The 21,860-nt window shown below is 37.3% G+C and overlaps 1 protein-coding gene across 12 annotated transcripts in view; it reads left to right on the top strand.

Moving 5' to 3' along the window:
• Neo1 (neogenin 1) overlaps positions 1–21,860 on the top strand; it is a 169,192-nt gene that overhangs the window by 112,164 nt on the left and 35,168 nt on the right. For 7 of the 12 annotated variants that reach the window (XM_076576387.1, XM_076576391.1, XM_076576399.1 and 4 more), the window contains exons 8-15: positions 618–837; positions 4,573–4,727; positions 8,786–8,934; positions 9,430–9,568; positions 12,465–12,514; positions 14,128–14,275; positions 16,725–16,835; positions 17,774–17,968. In XM_076576387.1, the coding sequence (XP_076432502.1) occupies positions 618–837; positions 4,573–4,727; positions 8,786–8,934; positions 9,430–9,568; positions 12,465–12,514; positions 14,128–14,275; positions 16,725–16,835; positions 17,774–17,968 (1,167 nt within the window). The remainder of the gene's footprint in view (positions 1–617; positions 838–4,572; positions 4,728–8,785; positions 8,935–9,429; positions 9,569–12,464; positions 12,515–14,127; positions 14,276–16,724; positions 16,836–17,773; positions 17,969–21,860) is intronic. The other 5 variants (XM_076576394.1, XM_076576398.1, XM_076576393.1 and 2 more) reach the window with 1 other exon arrangement.

Here is a 21,860-nt window from a genome sequence, read left to right as displayed (position 1 = left end):
AAGACTGTCACTTTTCTGGGTATTGCCAATATGGAAAACAGAGCTTAATATTAAAGTTGAAAGTTTAGATTTCTAATCTGAAAAATATACCTATTTCTATATCGAAGTTATATACTCCCCTTCCCCAGACTTTCCCCTGGGGCCCTTTGTTGAGTATAATGAGGATTGTCTATACTATAGTCATTATAGATAGATTTTCCATATTTTGATAAGGTAGAAAATACTGAGGTCCACCAAACTGTGAGAGTTATATGCAAAGTTTGACAGATATTGCATGCTGCTTTCAATATTAAGAAAATTACCTGGGCACTGCTGTGTCCTTTGAGATGTGTTATTCTCAGCTGTCACTTCCCTGTTCCTTACCCACAACCCTTATCAGATCAGGAAATCTGCTTGTTCTACAGTGGTATGTCTTGAATATCCTCATTAGTTTGCAGTAGTTACCCCAGGCCTGCATGTTGGCTTTTAGTTTAATGGCCTTTTTTATGTTCATTCATTTTATTTTGTTTCCCATCGTGGTTTTGTTTATTTCTTTTTTTGTTTTTTGTTTTTCTGTTCTCTTTTTAAAAACCGTCGTGGTTTGCCCTTCATATTCCCCAATGTTTGCACATGACAAGATGTTGCCATCCCAACATTACCTCCCACTTCACTGACCAGTGCCACTACTGACCATCTAGCACCAGCCACAACGGGACCACTGCCTTCAGCTCCTCGGGATGTCGTGGCCTCCTTGGTCTCCACCCGCTTCATCAAATTGACATGGCGTACACCTGCATCAGATCCTCATGGAGACAATCTCACCTACTCTGTGTTCTACACCAAAGAAGGGGTTGCTAGGTAAGTGCCTGTATATTTAGAGCCAGGGGGCTGCATCTTCTTACACTCCTGCCTGGTTATATTCACCCTGTACAGGTTTGTACCAATTTCCAGTCTAGAAAATAAGATTATTGAAATGTGTCTTCCCTAAAGTCATTTGGGTCATTATATAAACTTCAAGCACACTGAAGTCCTAGTATTTTTTCCTATCTTTCTGAAATAATGGAAGAAAGCAGATAGAGTTATTTAGATAGAAACATTCAGATACAGCCAGGACTGTGCTGGTATGTTTTGATTTCTGTTTGTAGTTCAGGGATTCAATCCAAATCAAATCAGTATGTATGGTAGATAAACACTGCCACTGAAACATATCTCTAACTCCAGAACTATATATCTTTCTCATAAGATTCATTCAGCAGAGTTTAGAGATTAAAATAGGTTTAATTTATTAGTCAGATGAATGTAGTTCTGTATCTACGGGGTCTCTTTTTTGATGTCATAAGAGTACTTAAGAGTAATTTCCCTAAGACAACCTTGTTGATAACTTCCCTGGTATCTCCACCCATCTCAAGAGCACATATTGCTTACAGGAGGATGTCTGGACTCTCCAGACCACTATCCATAGCCTGACTTAATATCTGTGTACCTTCATTTTCCTTTCTTCTCAATTAAATCATTTCTAGTGAAGCCAGTCTACTTACCACTAAAGCCTTTGTTCCAGTCTCCCTGGTGGTTTCTCTCCTCTTCCCAGATAATGCTACATGCCTTAATCCCTCTTTACCAGTTTTAAGCCCCATGAAGTCCTCCCAAGACAGTCTCTGCCTCAGCACATTGCTGTTACTCTCCATATGTATTGAAACCACTAATATTGACAATTGGCTATAGTAATATGAGATCAAGTTTTAAGGTTGATGTGTATTTATATTGCTTTCCCCACCAAATTATGAACTCTGTGAAAAACCCATTTCACTTGCTGACTGTTGTAGATTCTTTCATTGTGCTCAGCTTAGGGCCCTAATACATGAAATATGGTTTATTTTTTCTACTAAGGTGCCTATAATTGCTATATACTTACTGTGTTTATGGCCAGACTACCAAGCTCAGTAGGTGCAGGACCCAGTAATTTCACCCCATCACAAGTTTCAGTAACATAATTTTATCTTGATCGGACGGACTACTCGTTGGATAATGCTTCCTAAAAACAGGATGCTTGACGTTTTACAAAGATAAGGAAACAGTCTTATACATAAAAAGGTATATAATATTACTGAACAAGAAAGACATTGAATAAAACAACAGAGGAAATTTAGAGAGTGGTAAGTGCTGAGAACAAAAGAAAACTAAAAAATAAAACACCAAAAATAAGAAATAAAATCTCCCCACCCCCCCCAAAAAAAATCCACCAAGAAAAACCCAAACTCACACCCACAGAGTGAAAGGATGCAGTAGTAGTGCATGATCTTAGGGAGTTGCGGTATCAGTGTCAAAATAACCACAGGTGACTTTGACATCTTATTACAGATGTCATGTATTTACAAAGGGAAGAAGGCATATAGTTATTCCTGTGCATAACACACATTGTTTCTACAGCAGGAACTTTGCCTTTATTAATCCATCTACCATAAATACATTTTCCAAACAAATAATTATGCCTGGCTTCTTGTCTGTACATTCAGATGGTACTCCTTAGGTCTCACCTAAATGCCCGCATACAAGTTTCCATTCACCTTTACACTGTATTAGAGCCAGCTTATCTCCATGCCCTGTGTTACATTTTCAGGAAATTTTACAAATCTGATGATGTCATTTGGCAGCTAGAAGTGGTCTAGGTGAGACATTTACAGTGACAGACACCAGGGCACAAGAGTTCCATTTCTGTGTCTGGTGTGAGGATGATGAGACCATTAAAGCTTACCTTGTTGACCAGAGTATATTGGTAAAAGTTAGTATGAGATTATAATGGGAGAAGAAAGGAAAAAAAAGAAAAGCCAGAGAGATAGAAGGTATGTTTATTTAGACAAAAGCAGTTGATAGCCGGGATGAAGATGAGAGCAGTGACTTCGAGTGGGTGGGGCAAATATGGCAAATGCATTGAAGAAGATACTTTTCTTTTTTACTTCCGTAAGCTTGTTGTGCAAGAATGTAGGCCTTATAGGCAAATTTCTCTACTTCTGCATTTAAAAACTTAACCACCAGATGTCACTATATGCTTTGGTCAAAAGTAGAAGTTCTGTTGGATACCTAAATTGTGTAGTCCAGAGGGTCCTTTGCCTGCCTTTCTTTCTACCTATGAAATAATGTTCTCTCATTTTTTTTAAAGCCTCTATTTTAAACAGCAGTTCTTTTCTGGTATTGGCTATTAAATGAAGAGTTGAGAGTCACTCCCGGTATTGATAACATTTTGAAGATGGAGAAAGCATTTTAGAGCTGTTAGTCTAGTTCTAGGGTTGCATATTATGGATACAAGGCCAAATCAGAGTTGCTATTTTTATGACTCAGGAGCTAATGATTGCTTCTGTATTTTAAAATAGTGACTTTTTAAACTTCATATAAGCAAGTATTTTGCCTCTAAGCTTGAATTTACTATCTGGCACTTCGCTGAAAACAAGTTTGTCCACCCTGTTTCAGAAAGAGCTAGTGATTTGATCATAGTTTCTTGGCACACTAACAGCCCTTCTATAACTGGGGTTCAATTTCCTAGCTTCTTGTCCAACACTGTCTTTCTATAAAATCTATCTTTTTAACAATGATTCTATAGAAATTTGTTCCAGGTTTCAGTAATGCCACTGATTTCTCCCATTATCCCACAATTCAAAGAGGAACAAACAAGGTACACATTTTTCGCAGTGTAAGACTTACATATCAGAAGGCAAATTTTTATTAATTCTATATGTGTGTGAACATTCTGCCTAGTGCTTGTGTAGTATGTGAAAATGAATGAGACTGTCTTTTACTTCATTTTAAAGTAAAATACAACCCCCAAATGTCTTTCTAGGAGATATTTTGTTTAAAATTTTGTATACAGGTGAGTCATAATCTGTGACCTATAGAGCTTTTGATTTAGTAGAAAGCATAGTCTTCCTGCTAAACAGAAACAATCATCAGTCATCAGAACAAGTTTCAGAAACCTCAAAGTATAAGAAATCAGTTGATATGCTTCCCCTAAATCTGGTAACTTAAAAGTTTAAACAAAGACAGATAGTATTGTGGATATCTCAGTTATTACTAAACAGTAATTTTTGTTACTATAATAATTCTTCTCTGGTGACCTAGCCAATTACAGTATAACAACTTACACAAAAATTCTGTGGCTACTCTATTTGTTTTACTGATACATTTTTCTTTTAAAAAATTTTTTTGATGAAAATATAATGGTATTGTTTTCCTCTTCTCTTTTTCTCCCCCCAGTTCTTCCCATTGTCTCCCCTCCAATTCATGGCCTCTCTGTTACACACACACACACACACACACACACACACACACACACACACACACACACACACACACACACACACACCCCTACCTACCTGCTGAGTTGTATATGTGTATTTGGTTATAGTCAGTGATATTCGTAATGTTTAATCAAAATCACTCACTGCTTGCTGAGTATTTTTGATCTGCTCTTCTGCCTAAGAGTTTCACTTTTGAGAGTAAATGTAGCTTAATAATTAGATTTCCTCATGAGCTGAAAATTGAAACTATCAAAAAAATATGCTGTATTCATCAGTTTCTTTCAAAACCCTTCTTTACCCAAAGGGAGCGTGTTGAGAATACCAGTCAGCCTGGAGAGATGCAGGTGACTATTCAAAACTTAATGCCAGCAACTGTGTACATCTTCAAAGTTATGGCTCAAAATAAACACGGTTCTGGAGAGAGTTCAGCTCCTCTACGAGTAGAAACACAGCCTGAAGGTAAGTCTTTCACCTCTGTGTTGGCCGCACCTAGAGGGAGACTATTTGGAGTCTTGTCAGCTTTTTGTCTTGCATCATGGCTTCAAGCTCCTTCCGAATGGACAAATGAATTTCTGTCGAACATTAGCAAGTAAAGGAACAGTGTATTTCTACTTTCTTAATGTTCATATTGCACTGATCTTTTAAGGCTTAGTTCAAAAGTCTTGTGGAACCTTTCTTCTGATCCTTTGTACTCTTGTATCTGTATGATCCTGAGATGCATCATCACTTGATTCCTTCAGTTGCTTATTTTATGGACAGTTCCTGTAATGTCTAATGTACTGCTTTGCACAGAAAGTGGGTATTTATACTTGTTACCAGCTGGAGTGCCCTGTGTTAGCGTACCTCACTAGTTAGAACTCTTTGGATCTGTGTTCTTTTGTGCTCAATAGTGTTACCTCTAATTACATTTCTAAGGCTTTCTGTGACTAAGGCAAGTGTCAAGTTGGTTTATATTATAAATGTCCTGTATGCTATAGCTTTTATAAACTACAGGCCTGCATTTGTAAGAAATGTCATGATGTTTTTCCCTCTTGAAAATTTTGAACTTTTGCCTCTCACAGTAAGCCATGTTCTCCTTAGAATATTCTCTAGTTTACTTTTATTGTACCTACACTAGCTTTTCTGTGTTCATGAGCCTAAATAAAAAAGACTTTGTTTTTTGTTTTTTTTAGTGGGGAGCATGTGATTTCATTTGTAGAAACTCCCTATCTGGGAGCTCAAAAAAATGTATGAATTTACCAATAATAGAATAACAATAATTCAGGAACTTTACCTGATGGGTGGAATAAAGGCAAGAAGTAAGAGCCTTCAATTTTTAATGTTACAGCAAATTACTTAACAAATACTTGAGTACATCTTATACCAGATACTATGCAAAATACTGGAGATACAGGGATGGTGAACAAGTAAGATTTGTCCTTGTGGAAAAACAGTAGTAAATATGGGAAGAGGGCTTTGGTCACTGTAGTGGTGGATACTGAAGATCATGAATCAATGCTAGGCAAGAACATGAGGGCTGTGAAGAGTGTCACAAAGAATAGAGGTGTTAAATTTCATAAATGACTGTGTTCAGATAAGTATGAAAATTATCCATTAGATTTCAGACTCAATTACCCATCATTAGCTTTTAAGTGCGGGCACCATACATGAGATATACTGAACTAGAATTCAGAGCAAGGAAGAATTTGTATAAAAATACAGAAAGGATCCTAGGAAAGATGGGGCCTGGGGTTGACCTTAAAGCATTTGACGTAGCACAAGCATTCTTGGGGAAGAAAGCTGCATGACCCAAATCCCAGAAATAGGATCAAACAGTTCACATGCAAAGTGAGTCATGATGAAAATGGAGGAAGGACCACCGGGTTTGTTCTGGTGCAGAATTCTGTCCTGGGGCTGTGAACCTTCTGAAAATGCAAATATCTATGTGTCTATATATATATTCACATTCCCCTTGGAAAGAGTCTATAGCTTTCATGGACATTTCAGACTTTGTCATCAGATTGTTGAAAACCACGGAACTAGAAGTGTCATTGTCAAGTTTAGAAGTAAAAGAGACAACATAAAGAAAAGTGGCCTTGTTGTATACCCACTGTGTGCCTTTCACTGTGTTGGGCAGTTCAGACATACAAGATTAGCAAGCCTTGACTTCTGTCCACAAGGAATTTACAACCTAGTGCCAGAAACAGGCAGTTAAATACACAATAGTGTGAAGTGCGACCATCACATGGAAAGAGACAGCACAATAATTTGTTGAAGAGTTTTGGTTAAAAAGGAGTTAGGTCGAGTGGTGGCACATGCCTTTAATCCCAGCACTCGGGAGGCAGAGGCAGGCAGATCTCTGAGTTCAAGGCCAGGCTGGTCTACAAAGCGAGTTCCAGGACAGCCACCAGGACTGTTAAGTTAAAAGAGAAATCCTGTCTGAAGGAAAAGAAAAGAAAGAGCGGTTAGATGAGGTTATAAGCAGGAGGAACAACCGGTTTTGATGACAGCATTTGGAATTTATAATGTGACAGCCGAAGAGGGAAGTGAAGAGGGACTTGCACTTCTTCAAGGTATGGGGCATATGGAGAGGAAGCAGTGCTGAATTACCTGCCTTTGGGAAGTACTTTGCATAATTAGCTTCATAAGTCAACTTAAAACTTCTGTTTATTATGCCACTGTACAGCTGGTTTGAAAGAATCATTAGTGACTTTTTATAAAGGATCATATTTGCCTGTGCTTAACCAGTGAGTATAATGAAAGTGATGTCAAGAGAATTTGTAAACTATTTTGTTTTCCCTTCTCTTTAGTTAAGTTAGAAGAAAGTTTTCCACAGCAACAGAGGTGTGACCAACCTCACCTGTCAGTCTACACAAAGTGTGCTGTGAATGTTGAACAACTAGCATGGTTCATGACTAAATAAATCAAACAACTGTTAAAAGTAACTACATTCAGATAGTTCTACTTCTGTAGCAAAACAAATCTTAAGGCATAGTGCTGTTGTTTGAGAAAGCAAATATGTCTTAACATTTTTCTCTTCTTTGGCCTTAAATCTGGTGTCTATAATAGAGACATTAGTGCTAGAAAACTCAATTTCAGGTGCAGGACGTCTCCCAAAATATAGGCATGGACAGCTAGCTAGGATTTGTATACCAATGGGGAAGAACTCTTGGTCAGAAGAAAAGACTGTTCTGAAAGGGTTGATGTATGAGCCATTGTGGAAGTTAGATTTAGGGTCCACAGAGGACCAACCATCCATTGAAGGTACTGTCCTAGTTTCCTTATTGGTCTCCATGAAGTCCTACCTTTTAGACTCAGAAAGTGACCGACTTCTGGCTTCACCATTATAAATTTCCCATCACTTGGAAAGCTTCTTTGCCTCAAAACTCATCAATAATGGGGATGATAATACTAATTAATGGCGGCTATAACTGGTTTTGTTGCTTTGCTGCTTCTCTTCTGTGCATGTGTCCACACATCCTTCCTTAAACATGGAAGGATGTTTATGTTTCTGTCAACTGCCTGTCAGAGAAAATCTAAACTGTATAGCAGGACAACAAAGGTTCTTCACTGTCTGGCTCTTGTTTTCAACATTATTTCTCCCACATCCATTTTATGGTACAGCCATACAAGTCATATAACATTGTCTTTCCACTTATTCCCGATTGCCCCAATAACAAATAATTTTCTCCCTATTGTCTGAAAAGACTGTTGGTTTGTAATGCCAAGAAGTCTTCACCAGCCTTCCTTTCCCTTTCCTTACCTAAGCAGCCTTCTTCACACAGCAGAGTTCTGTGCTCTTTTTCTCTTTCATTACAGCCACCATATGAATCTGTCAGGATTTATTAATGTGCCTGATTTCTGTGCCAAACTGGGAGTTCTTTGTGAAGGAGGCCTCTGCCCATCCCTGTAGGCCTATTTAGCACCCAACAAAAGAAAGATCTCTTCCAGTAGTGGTTGCTTATATGTGCTACCTTATTCCTACAAAACTAGAATTTGGGCCTGGGGAAGATAGCTCAATGATTCTTTTTGTTGTGCAAGTCTAAGGACCAGAGCACTCACGTAAAGCTGGACACACAACTCAACTCCAGCTAAAGAATGTGGGGAGGGGGACAGGTTGATCCCAGGGGTTCTGATCATCCAGCCTAGCTGGAGAGCTTCAGATTCAGTGAGAGACGCTGTGTCAAACAATAAAGGTAGAAAGGGATAGAGAAAGACATCTGACACTGACCTCTGGCTTTCAGTCTGTACTAGTGAGTGTACACACACATACGTACTCGTTAGAGTTTATAAACCACAACTGAGTGCCTTTGTATATTTTTCTTACTTTTAATAAATTGAAGATACTTCACAGATCATTTCTGGCTTTGAGTTATGTAAAGGGAAATGTATCCTAAAAATACTTGAATGAAATCAGTTGTCTTCTTAGCTTTTATTGTTTATAAAACATGGCCATTATGACAGTATTGCTGAGAGTGGTTATTGAGAACTGCAGTAAATCTGATTTCTATCTTGAGCTCTTGAAATTCTCTTTTCAGTTCAGCTCCCTGGTCCCGCACCTAATATCCGAGCTTATGCAACGTCACCTACTTCTATCACCATCACATGGGAAACACCACTGTCCGGCAATGGGGAAATTCAAAATTACAAATTGTACTACATGGAAAAAGGGACTGATAAAGAACAGGTATAAAACGACGTGATTTTTTGGAACCACTGGTTTCTAAAGCCTAAAGGGTTGGAGATACAGCTCAGTGGTAGAACAGTTGCCTAGCACGCACAGATGTGCTAGTTCTGTACTTCACCCCCACACCAAAATCTTCCAGAGTTCCATAGTTAGTTAACTAGAAATCAGAGGTAAGGAAGAGATATAGGAAATCAAATGTTGTTGATTTCATTTGTGCTAAATCTGTTTCATTGTGCTAAGATTTATTTTGTAGTTTTTATCAGCAAGGGTTACTAAATGTCAAATAATATTTCTAAACAAATTGTTATTGTTTATGATTAACTAATCTGCTTTCGCTATAAATAATATTCTGTAAGAGGGTTAAAACTCTGTATTGTACAGAATTTGTTTAGTCATTTTGTAGCTTTTCTTTTGGCTTGAGGTGCATGTGTGAGCGCGCATGTGTGTATGTGTATGTGTGTGTGTATACACATACAGTATTCTATTTCATTCAAGGATATTGATGTTTCAAGTCACTCCTACACTATTAATGGACTGAAAAAATACACAGAGTATAGTTTCCGAGTGGTGGCCTACAATAAACATGGTCCTGGAGTCTCCACACAAGATGTTGCTGTTCGAACATTATCAGATGGTGAGCTCTTTTCCTTTGCAACAAAATAAAATTCTTAGTGCCCCTAATCAGTTGTAAAATCCTGTGCTTTGATGTCAAGAAAAGTCTGTTCGTATCCCTGTTGTACCCCTTACTGATCAAGTCACTTAACTTTTTTGAGTATTTTTCTTACATGTAAACTTCAGGTAACACCAACATCACTAGCTTTGTTGTCACTGGAAAGCACAGAGCATGTGGTATCTAATACTAAATGGGTTCTTGGTATTTTTAGTACAGTCTTCATCTTCTATATAGGTAAATTCTGTTGCTTGTTCACTGCACAAACCATTTTATATGACTATTGGAAGATTAGCCTTACTCTACGTACCAGCCATATTTATTTCTTTAATAGATATTTTGTGACAGTTTGATTTCTCACCCGTGGCTGTATTTTAAACTACCCATTACTAACAGAAGTACTTTCACACTATAGCTTGCCAGTGATTACATAAGTCAAAATCAACAGGGTTTAAAAAAAGAAAGAAAATCGCAGTTCACTGTACTAAGTGTAAGGGTATCTCTCTGTTTGATGAAACTTGGCTAAATTGAGTATTCTTTATTTTTTTAAATATGTGTTTATGTATATATAGCTTATATATAAACTATATATATGTTATATATATATAAACTTGCATGCTTTAGAAGCTAGTTTGACTCTTTTAAGCAGATGATTGAACATCACTAGGAAAGAAGCCAAGATGTGTGCTTGGTTTGTATTCCATGAACAGAGATACAGCTTTGCCTCTATTGTTTTCCTACCCCAAAATTTAACTTCAGTCTAGCAAACAGATATGTCAAATTGAGAGATGTTCTGCACTTTTTTTTTTTTTTCATTTAAAAGCTGAGCTCAATTCTTAAAATGTATTATTAGTCTTAGAGGAAAATCATCATCTAAAGAGTAAAGACTTGGGATATAAAATATGTGTGATCTTTGGTTCCTAGACAATAGAGACAAAAGCACCTCTATAGAATACTATTAATACACTTACATCAAAATTGCAGTTTCCAAATGTGATTGTTGGGTTTTAGTTTTGTTGGAACCCACCCTTGTTCTTAGGACATATGTACCAAAGTATTTTAGAGTGATCTGTCACAGTGACTTGCAGCCATCTCTCAGATAATTCAGGAAAAAAATAGATAATTCTGTATCTATGCAATTTCTTAGTTATACTTATAATGGGAAAAATATAGTAATGTTACTAATTGCAAAATGTTAGTAATTGGTGAATCTAGAAGGACACAATACAGTGTTCATTGTACTATTCTTTGTTCTTTTCTTTGGACTTGACAATTTTTCAGATAAAAAGGAGAAACAAAATATAAATTATAGTTGGGCTACCCAACTGCATAAATCATTTGGTCATGATTTGGGAAAAATATTGATGGAAAAAGGTTTATAGCCTTTTAACTCTATGTGTAAGCCAAATTTTAACTTTACTTAAGTAGGTTGACCACAGTACCATAGAAACTGACTGGAACCAAATTTTTTAACGTGGGGCTCTAATGCAGCACTTAGAAGTAAGGTGAATCCCAAGTCTTAGGCCATCTAAAAGGAATACTTTGATCAAGTAAACCACATGGAAGTTCATTTGTAAATAACTTATACATGAAATGGAAATAACAGTAAACTCCTGTGAGAGTGCTGTAAGGAGTGAGTACTTGCCGTATAGTACCTTGCAACAAATCTTAGCTGTGAGGATGGGCATGTTTTGAGAACAGGCGCTGGGTCCTACTTCAGACTTCTCCAGCTGACTCTGACTTGAGGCCCATGTCATTTTCCTAGGCACAAGTTAGAGCCATGAGCAAGGCACATTCAGTTCAGTAGGTCTTTATTTTGATATGTGGTCACCAGATGACAGAGAAACAAGTCCTGATGAGAGGAGTAGGTATGAAGGGCTAGAATTAGCTTTTGGTGAGTAGAGGGCAAGCTAGTTAGGTCTTCTTTGGTTTTCTTTGCTGCCTGTCATCATGTGGAGGGAGATGTGGGGAGGTATATGGGCCATCAACTTTTAAATGTTCTTGTGTTAGGTATATTAAGAACTTTAGTTATGTAACTGTTCGTTTCACCAACAGACACAACTCTTCACCTCTAAATGCATGCTCTCTGATACATCGCTGCATTGGGAAGCCACTTATTGCAGCTTTCCTTGTTTAAATATTTTTATCTTCTTGGAAATTGCCTTCTAAACCACTTTACAAAGTCCATAAGAAAACCAGACTCATGGATGTGTGTCTCTCCCATTTTGCTCCATATTGTCACTATGTAGTTCAGTCACTTGGTTCCGGAAAATGTGCAACTCTTCCCCATAATGGGTATTCAGAATAAATATGTTTAAGGTTCAGAATATATCTTAAGTCTAGAAGAATTTGGAGTCTAGAGCAGTGGCTCGGAACCTAATGCTATGACACTTTAATATAGTTCCTCAAGTTGTGGTGACCCCCAGCCATAAAATTATTTCTTTACTACTTCATAACTGTAATTTTGTTACTGTTATGAATCATAATATAAACATCTGATGTGCGAACCCTGTGAAAAGTTGTTGAAAGAGGTCATGACCCACAGGTCGAGAACTGGTCTAGGATTTCAAAGCCTTTGAACATCCCAGAAATAACGTATCTGATTTCCAGAGATACAGCCTGATTTGAGTAAGGATGGATGCTCATATGAAAGGGTCTTACCTTAAAACATGAATAAAGCAAGGCCACACTTTATCCCCTAGAGCTATCAACATAAGATGTTGTTATCTGGGCTCAGACCTTCTAGTCACATAGTTAGTGTTGGAGATGTGCATTTGTGTTCAGTCTGGCTGATAATAGTAACATGATGGGTGGTTTGTGGATGATTGAATTGTTTCCTTTCTTTTTTTAACCTCTCTAGTTCCCAGTGCTGCTCCTCAGAATCTGTCCTTAGAAGTGAGAAATTCAAAGGTAAAGCTTTGCTTCTCTTCACTTTACTGGCATACTAAGCCTCAGAGGGACTTAGAGAGGCAGAGATTCCTTAGACAAACATTAGAACAGTGAATGCCAGTGTTGTAGTAATTGATTTACTTTTGAAAACACTAACTTGATAAATGAGAATGTAACTGAAAACACTTAAAATCAGGCAGGAAAATAAGACAGCATAGGTATAAAGCTGGCCTAAGGGCCCCACTCGCTTATTCTGTTTTGTAACTTTCTCTGATGCTAAAACTTCTATAGCTTCTCCACAAAAAAAAAAATGCTGTTTTTATGTAAATATGTTATTTTAGATCTTAACCATACAAAATTATGCAAAGAAAGTAAGTTGCTTATGATGACATGATGCCAGTATAAACCAAAGACAGATAGGTATAGATGTTGGTGTCTGTTCACAGCATCCCTCCTGGTTCAGGTTCATGCAATACCCTTTGAGCTACATAAGTAAAGAAGTCTTTTCAAAAAGTACTATGGGATGCTTCTTCAGGAATCATTTACTTCTGTTCGACTTCAGTTTTTTGTTTTGTTTTTGACAGGGTCTTATATGTATATAGTTCAGACTGGTCTGGAATTTACTGTATAGCTCTGGCTAGCCTCGAATTTATAATCCTGCAGTTTCTGCCTCTCTAGATTGGGATTCCTGTCCATAGGAATTATTTAATTACAGCTAATTTGCATTCGAGAAGGGAAATAATTCTTATACTATTGTTATAATAATATAACAATAGTATATTTCCTGGTCTGTATGCTTCTGACTTTATATTTTCCCTCTCAGAACTCTTCTAGGACTTCTGATGTTTTTGTTCAGACAAAATACTTAGGAGATAAATCTAGACTCAAGCAGGAATGTCCAAGCTGTGGCCATGGGTTGCATGCACCCCAGGATAGATACTATGCAGCCCAACACAAAAACCATAGACTTAAAAACATGAGGGGTTTTTGTTAGTTTCTCTTATCATGTGGCTCTCATGCATGAATTTTTGTAGATGACAACATCATGTCACATACCTGCTTTTTTTCCTCCCTCAGTTGATCATTGGAGGTTTTTTTTTTTTTTTTTTTTTTTGGTTTTTCGAGACAGGGTTTCTCTGCGTAGCTTTGCGCCTTTCCTGGAACTCACTTGGTAGCCCAGGCTGGCCTCGAACTCACAGAGATCCACCTGGCTCTGCCTCCCGAGTGCTGGGATTAAAGGCGTGCGCCACCACCGCCCAGCTGGAGGTTTTTTAATTAAAGTTTTTTGTTTTTGTTTTTTGTGTGTTTGTATTTTGTTTTGTTTTGAGGCAGGGTCTCACTGTGTATCTCTGGCTGGCCCTAAACTCACTGTAGACCAGACTGGCCTCAAACTCACAGATATCCACCTGCCTCTGTCTCCCAAGTGCTGAAATTAAAGATGTGCATTACCACGCCCAGTAAGTTAGAATTATTTTTGACTGACTATAAATAATTAACTTGGTGAAGCTTCAAGTACCATGAGCTCTATGTGTTTGTTCTCCTCTTTTCTACAGAGAAATTGGGTTTAATAGTGTATACAGTTAGGACCAGCCTTTTGATATGTTCAGTCTTTTCCTTGTACTGCTTTTTCTCAGAGTATAGTGATTCACTGGCAGCCTCCTTCTTCAGCCACACAAAATGGGCAGATTACTGGCTACAAGATTCGCTATCGAAAGGCCTCCCGAAAAAGTGATGTCACTGAGACCTTAGTAACTGGGACACAGCTGTCTCAGCTGATTGAAGGTAAGCTGCTTTGCATATAGTCAATGGCTAAAAGGTGGTTCTTTTTCAGATTTTAAATTATGCCAGTCTAAAACTGCTCTAAGCAGTTGTTTTATATAAACAAATTAAAAATAAACAAATTAAAAATGGTTCGCAAAAATTTATAATAATCTATGTTTAACTTGATACAAATTAATGGAAAATACTCTTACCAATTCCTCCATCTCTATGGAGTTGGATTGTGTTTGGTTTTTATTTCTTTTTATTGTCTCATTTTCTGAATATATAACACTTATTTTATAATCTAAAAATATAAGACAGACTTTACTCAACCTAGTTGGTAACAAAACTTGTTATAATGTGCCTGATGCATGTGACCTGCAGAGTATTTGAGTAGTTGCAGTATTATAATTACATTTGCTGCTATGGACAGTGTAAAGTTTTAGAAAATTCTATGAGAAATACTGTTTTGTGTAATTTTCCTTTTATATATAACAGAACAAGAAGCATATCTTACAAAAATTGACCCAAATGCCTACCTAATAAAGGATCATTCTACAGATCACTAGGAATTCACTTTTTTATCCAACCGTAATAAGAAATAGAGTTGGCTAAACAAGGACAGGACTTCTTTATGGGAGAATCTTGAGAAACTGAATATGTAAGGCCAGTGTGACTGAAGATAGAATCTAGGCATTACTGACTAGTCAAGGCAAAAACCATTGTTTGGTTGTGCTCAGTAGCAGCTGAATTAAGCATTAGCTAAAATCTTTATAGACTAAAGGATAGCTATTCTCTGTAACCATGTCCTCAGTATCCATAGAATGAAAAGCTTTAATCTTTGTGAACTAACATTGAATATACAATGTGAACAAAAACAGATTCTTGGAGTCTTGAAGCATTAACCTGAAGCTTGTTAAGGGAATGTGCAATATGGATTACTAAGAGTTTGTGTTAGACATCGAAGTATACAGTTTATCTATAGCTGGACAAAATGGTTGTTTCAGGACTTAGCACACATTAGTGTATCTTTATGTGTACTGCGTGTCTTAGTTTTGCTTTTTAAACTCTCAGTTATTTAGAGCCTTTTTATACTTAACTCTCTCTTGCCTGCTCTTTCATATATTCTTACCCTTCTAGAAGTCTAGGAATGGTAACTGAATAATTGGTTTCTTTCAGATCTTTATTGAGCCATGTTTGTTTTTATTCTAAAGTTTGTCCATTAACAATTACAAACAAATGTGCATCCCTTTTTAGCACTTTCTGGACAAGATGGTAATGGGTAATGGGCCTGGAGAAATGGTTTAGTGATTAAGAGCACTGGCTGTTCTTCTAGAGGACCTGAGTTAGATTCTCAGCACCCACATGGTGGTCCACAACAGTTTAATCCAGTCTCAGGGAATCAAATACCCCTACTGGTCTCCGAGGGCCCCAGGCACATGTTTGATGCCTAGACATACATATAGGCAAAACACCCATACATACAAGACAATAATTAAAGTTAACATTTTTAAATTGGGAGGACTTGAACCTAGCATTTTTCCTCTTTTTGTCCTTGCTTGTTTGTGGTCAGACAGATTTAGGATGGCATGTACAGAGCAGAGCCCTCTGTCACTTCTCACCATATGCCAGGATTGGTTACTTTAGCTCCAGCATATCTTGCATCCCAGCCTGGTTACTTACATTCTTAATATTTCTGTCTTTATTGGGATTTCTGTACTGTGCTGCTATCCTAATTATTTGGGTGTAGAGAGGTAGGATAATATTAATAACCCTAATGGTCACTCTCTTGTATTTAAGTATCCTAAAGATGTGTGAATGAATGCATAACTCCTCATATTAACTATCATCTGCTTTTTAGGTAGACTTTTATATGTGAATCTTGTTGCTTTTGCATTGGTAATTCTTACACTTTATTAAAGCTGGTAGTAAATAAAGGGTTGCATAATAGAAAAGTTTGGGTTTTCTTCTTTTACTTACTATAAATACATTTGGCCAACTGGCTATTGAAAAATAGATTTCTAGGCCATATTTGATGTTTAAATTATTTCTGCTGTGGTTATAGCAGGTCTCAAAGAACAGAGGTAACCTGATAGGAGTTACATCTTTACATTCTTTTCTGGGTTTTGGTGTCTTCTGAAACCAGCTGATTTTGTTCCTTTGTAACAACTCTTTCATTATCTTTGGTCATGGCTTCCTTTTTAACAAAATGGAAGGTATTGCATTAAATAATCCCAAAGTTGCCTTCATGCTCTTAAACTTCCTGGGAGGGTTAGTCATTGCTGTTTTCTTCTAGGTGGCGTGGGCACTGAGAGCTACCCTGTAGTGTATATTGCTTGTTATTTATTTTGCTTGTTCTTTGTGAACTTGCACTTTATTAAGCTGTGAAATGAGTAGGTGAGATATTTCATTTTAAAGGAGACTACTAACTTTTTGTTTCAGCTTATCTCTTTTGTTATTTGATTCTCAGGTCTTGATCGGGGGACAGAATATAACTTCCGAGTAGCTGCTCTCACAGTCAATGGGACAGGCCCAGCAACTGATTGGCTATCTGCTGAAACTTTTGAGAGTGACCTAGATGGTAAGATTAAACAGTGACCAAGAATGGCACATGATACACAGATATTAACTATCGCCAGAGAGTCAGATTGGAAAGCCACTGACTTGGGCTGAAGTCTGTGGATGCTAGTGTGTTGTACTGCTGTTGCTCCTGTGAAGCAACAGAGTTCCCCAAGGGGTTGTTGTTTTCCAGACATTGTAAAAGAGTATCCGAGTGAACATCTGCAGAACAGTAAAATGGACAGGCATTTGAAGTTCAGTTTTTCACTGAGGTCAGTAAATAAATAGATAGTACACACTTCAAGGCTGAGCCACATCAATTGTGCCTATATTTCATTTGTAGCTCCCTTTTCTCTGAGTCCTGGAGATGTTTTTGTTTTTTCTTGCCTGTTTGTTCAATACATAACTCCAGATGGTTATGTGTAGTTAGTTCCTTTAACAGTGATGGTGCTAGATTTGGGGAGACCAAAGACCTGTATTCCTATTCTGAGTTTCAGCTAAGGTAGCACTTTGTGCCTTGAGTAATGTCCATGAAAGAGGCTTTAAACTGGTTCCTTTTAAAGCCTCCTAGTCGTCTAACAACTGAATCAGTTGTGGCCACGGTGTCATCTTTTTTTTTTCTGGATCATTGATTATCTAGGGAAATAAATAATTGGTGCCATTGTTGTAATATGATATTTGATCAGCCTGTTGACAGCAGGTTTCTAATTGTTGATGACATACCTTTCTCATTACATCTGTAGAGTTAAGGGAGTAGACTGAGCAACCATTTGGGTCTTAGAAAAAAAAAATAAAACCATGGGCTGTATTTCACTATAGCTACAGGTTCTCTTTGAATTCTTCATCCAAAGGAGGAAGAAATTTATTAAAAATGTGATTTATTAAAAACGTCATTCCCCAAGGATAATGAAAACTCTACAAGAAAGTACATCTCATTTTCGTTTCTACCTTCCTCCTCAGAAACTCGTGTTCCTGAAGTGCCCAGCTCTCTTCATGTCCGTCCACTTGTCACGAGCATCGTAGTAAGCTGGACTCCTCCAGAGAACCAGAACATTGTGGTTCGAGGGTATGCCATTGGTTATGGCATTGGCAGCCCTCACGCACAGACCATCAAAGTGGACTATAAACAGCGTTACTATACCATTGAAAACCTGGGTATGTTTGCCAAGTAAAAGAAATGTGTATATTAGGTTGTTACTGGTAAATCTTAAGATTTCAGCTACTCAAATATCTGATGGAGTTTGGGCCTAGAATATATAAAAATTCTTACAACTCGGTAAAAAGGAAACCCAGTCAAAATGAGCAGAAAATTTGGATAGACACTGTGCAAAAGAAGACATATTCATGGACAGGGAAGATGTATGGGTGGTCGATAAAGACGATAAATGGGTGGGAAATGCGCATGTTATAAGATGCTCAGCACTGTTAGTTGTCAGAGAATTACAAGTGTAAAATCTCAAAAGAAATAAGTGGACTATAAACAGCGTTACTATACCATTGAAAACCTGGGTATGTTTGCCAAGTAAAAGAAATGTGTATATTAGGCTGTTACTGGTAAATCTTAAGATTTCAGCTACTCAAATATCTGATGGAGTTTGGGCCTAGAATATATAAAAATTCTTACAACTCGGTAAAAAGGAAACCCAGTCAAAATGAGCAGAAAATTTGGATAGACACTGTGCAAAAGAAGACATATTCATGGACAGGGAAGATGTATGGGTGGTCGATAAAGACGATAAATGGGTGGGAAATGCGCATGTTATAAGATGCTCAGCACTGTTAGTTGTCAGAGAATTACAAGTGTAAAATCTCAAAGAAATACCACTGTACATCTTCTAGAATTCTCACAGTTGCTGTTAAAAATACTGATAGTACAACTACTTTGTAAAAATAGAGGTTTCTTACATGAAGTTAGCCTTACAATCTAGCAATTCCACTCATAGATACTTAACCAAGAGAAATGAAAACACATGCCCACTTAAAAGCTTGAAAAAAAAATGCTGTACTTATAGCCTCAAGAGGGAATAATTACAAATTTCCATCAACAAGTTAATAGTAAACTGTACTATATTCTTTCATAGAAACTACTCAGTAATTCAAAGGAATTGGCTATTAGTGCACATAGCAGCAGAAATGAGTCTAGGAAATGTGCTGAGTAAAAAGCCAAACACAAGATAATATATAGTGTGTTATTGTGTTTTTATGAAATTACAGAATAGGCAAAACTTATCCACAAGTGACAAACTGTGACCAGTGGTTGCATAGAACTCTGAGTACTAAGAATTGATGGCAAGGGCATAGCTACTTGGAAATGTCTTAATTTCTCAATTTAGGTATTAATTACATGGGTATATAAATTTATCAAAACATACTATCCATTTAAATACATTTATTCTATGCAAATTATATCTCAGTTAATTCTAAAAGCAAAAAAATAAATATTAATTTCTTATAATAATGAATTATGGACCAGCAAGATGACTCAGCAAATAAAGGTGCTTACCACCAAGCCTGACAGTCTGAGTTTGATCCCCTGGACCATATGGTGGAAGGAGAGTGCCAAGTTTGCAAGTTGTCCTTGACCTCATACATGTGCTGTAGCATGTGCATGACCACACACATATACACACAAATAAATGTAATTTTTAAAGTGAATATAATAACATAATAATGAATTGATTTGGGTGGGTATAACTACTTTTCCAAATTGGATTGTCATTGTTAATATTTCTCTGAAAGACTTATCTCAATTCATAATCCCTGCTGATGGAGTTTTTTATTCAAACCATTGCTTTTTTAAACACCTTTCTTAAGAACAGCTTTAAGTGCCTGACAAATGAGTTACCAAATCTTTTATAGAAGAAAATAAGCAATAGTTTATAAATGTAGTCCAAAACAAAATACACTTTCTGTTTTTCTTTCTAAAAAGAGACAAATCAACTAAAACCCAGGAGGCTTCTCCACATGAATAGGCTTACAAGCAATTGTTGGATAGCAAAACCAAAGCTTTGCAGTGGATAAAAATGTCCCTGTGATGACCAGCCTCCTACTGTTTCCCTTATGAAACTTCTGAAATAAAAAATCCTTTGCAGTGCAGTCAGGACTTGGTCCTTGGCTTCCTGGAACTTTCAATCTAATAGGAGAACCAAAGTAAAACACCAGAAACAGTAGAGTTGAAGAGAAGTGTGTTCAGAGAAGGAAAACCTGAACAAGGCACATGGAACAGGCCTGAAGAAATCTAGCTGGACTTGAAAGATCAAACCGGAACAGTGTTTGAACAGGGTGGCAAGAAGGAACACAGGTGATGCTAAAGAGAAGAAGCAGTAGACTCTATTAGAAGAGAACTATATATGTAGAGAAATAGCAAAAACCAAATAAATTTGACATAAAATAAAATGTGTTTATTGACCTAATACAAGATTCATGAAACACCGAGTGAAAGAAGCAAGTCAGAGGTTAAGAAGTTCATTTAGGAATTCATGTAGTCATCTAACTTAAGCTCTTTTCTGAGCTTCATGTTCATACAAACATCTACCTACTAGACATCTGTATCTAGATGTAGCCCATATTTCATCTGGCCCAAAATTTACACTAAAGTTGGTATCTCTTTGCCCAAGCCTTTTTTTTTTTTAAATCAGTTAATACGTGATTAATGAACACCTACAGTGTCTCAAACACTGTATAGAGAGAAAGCAAAGAAAAAGATACCATACAGCTATTAGGAATAATATAGTGGTTTTTTTGTTTGGTTGGTTGGTTTTGGTTTTGGTTTTTTGAGGCAAGGTTTCCCTGTGTAGTTTTGGTGCCTGTCCTGTAGATCAGGCTGGCCTTGAACTTACAGAGATCCACCTGGCTCTGCCTTCCCGAGTGCTGGGATTAAAGGCGTGTGCCACCACCGCGAGGCCTAGAAGTAATACAATTTAAAAAATATCTGAGAGCTGGTCATGGCATGCACATGTAATCCTAGCAGTCAAGAAGTAGAGGCAGAAAGATCAAGAGTTCAAGGCCAGCTTCAGCTACATAGCAAGTTCCGGGTCAGCTAGGACTGCATGAATCCCTGTCTCAATAATCCCAAATGCTGCTGCTGCTGCTGCTGATGATGATGATGAATGATGATGATGATGATGTAGTATTCACTGTGCTAAGGGGGAATGGGTGATATAGGTGATGTAACTCAAGGGGTTATCATTGTAGATACAGTGTTTAGGGAGAGGATTGAATGTGCCCTCAGAATAGAGAATGGTGGTGGCTTGGGAAAAGGAAGCACTGAGAACAAGAGAAAATAGTGAGAAACAGAATTAGCAAGACTCGATTGTTTGCCAAGAAGGGAGGTCTTAATGACTCAGGTTTCTGTCTTGAGCATTAAGATTGGCAGAACTATGGAGGGGTTTGAAGTAGGGAGAAGAAGAGGAAGAGGAAAAATTGGAGATATCCCACAGCAAGCACCAAACAGCTGAAGGTAAAGGCCTAGTGTTCAAAAGAAATATCTTTCATTAAAAGGATATATTTGCAATTTATGGCCTTTATAAGCTAGTCAAACCAGGAAAAAAAAACAAAACAAAACAAAACAAAAAACGAATGGGAATACAGAAAGTGAAGAATGTGCCTAGAATAAGCCTCAAAATTGTGTGTCATGACTGCTCTAGTTCTGTCCCCAATCTCAGTGAATGATATCACTCTACTGTGTTGCCCAATCCATTTTTTCCCTTGCCATTGAAGTTGCAAATTGTGTTGGTTCCATTTGTTATTTCTATTTGATATGGGAATACCAGATGCCTTGATATATTGCCTTTTATTATCTGGAGAATGGGTAGACCACCAAGTAAAACATCTGTTTTGAGCTTTTGAAGTAACATAAACAACATAAGGTTTTTTCACCTTGGAAAACTTGAACTGCCACAGAATTTAATGGACTAGGAACTCACATTTTTACTTAGAAAACAACTTTGGAGTTACCATACTAAACATTGTCTGGATCAAGAATAGTAAAGGTGAATACTATTCAAGCTGTTGCTTACTGCTACCTCTTTGAATTTAACAAGAACAT

Source organism: Peromyscus maniculatus, chromosome 7, assembly GCF_049852395.1.
Source record: "Peromyscus maniculatus bairdii isolate BWxNUB_F1_BW_parent chromosome 7, HU_Pman_BW_mat_3.1, whole genome shotgun sequence".
Classification (NCBI taxonomy): Eukaryota; Metazoa; Chordata; class Mammalia; order Rodentia; family Cricetidae; genus Peromyscus; species Peromyscus maniculatus.
The sequence above is the reverse complement of the archived record's forward strand: the minus strand, read 5'-3'. Positions and strand labels throughout refer to the sequence as shown.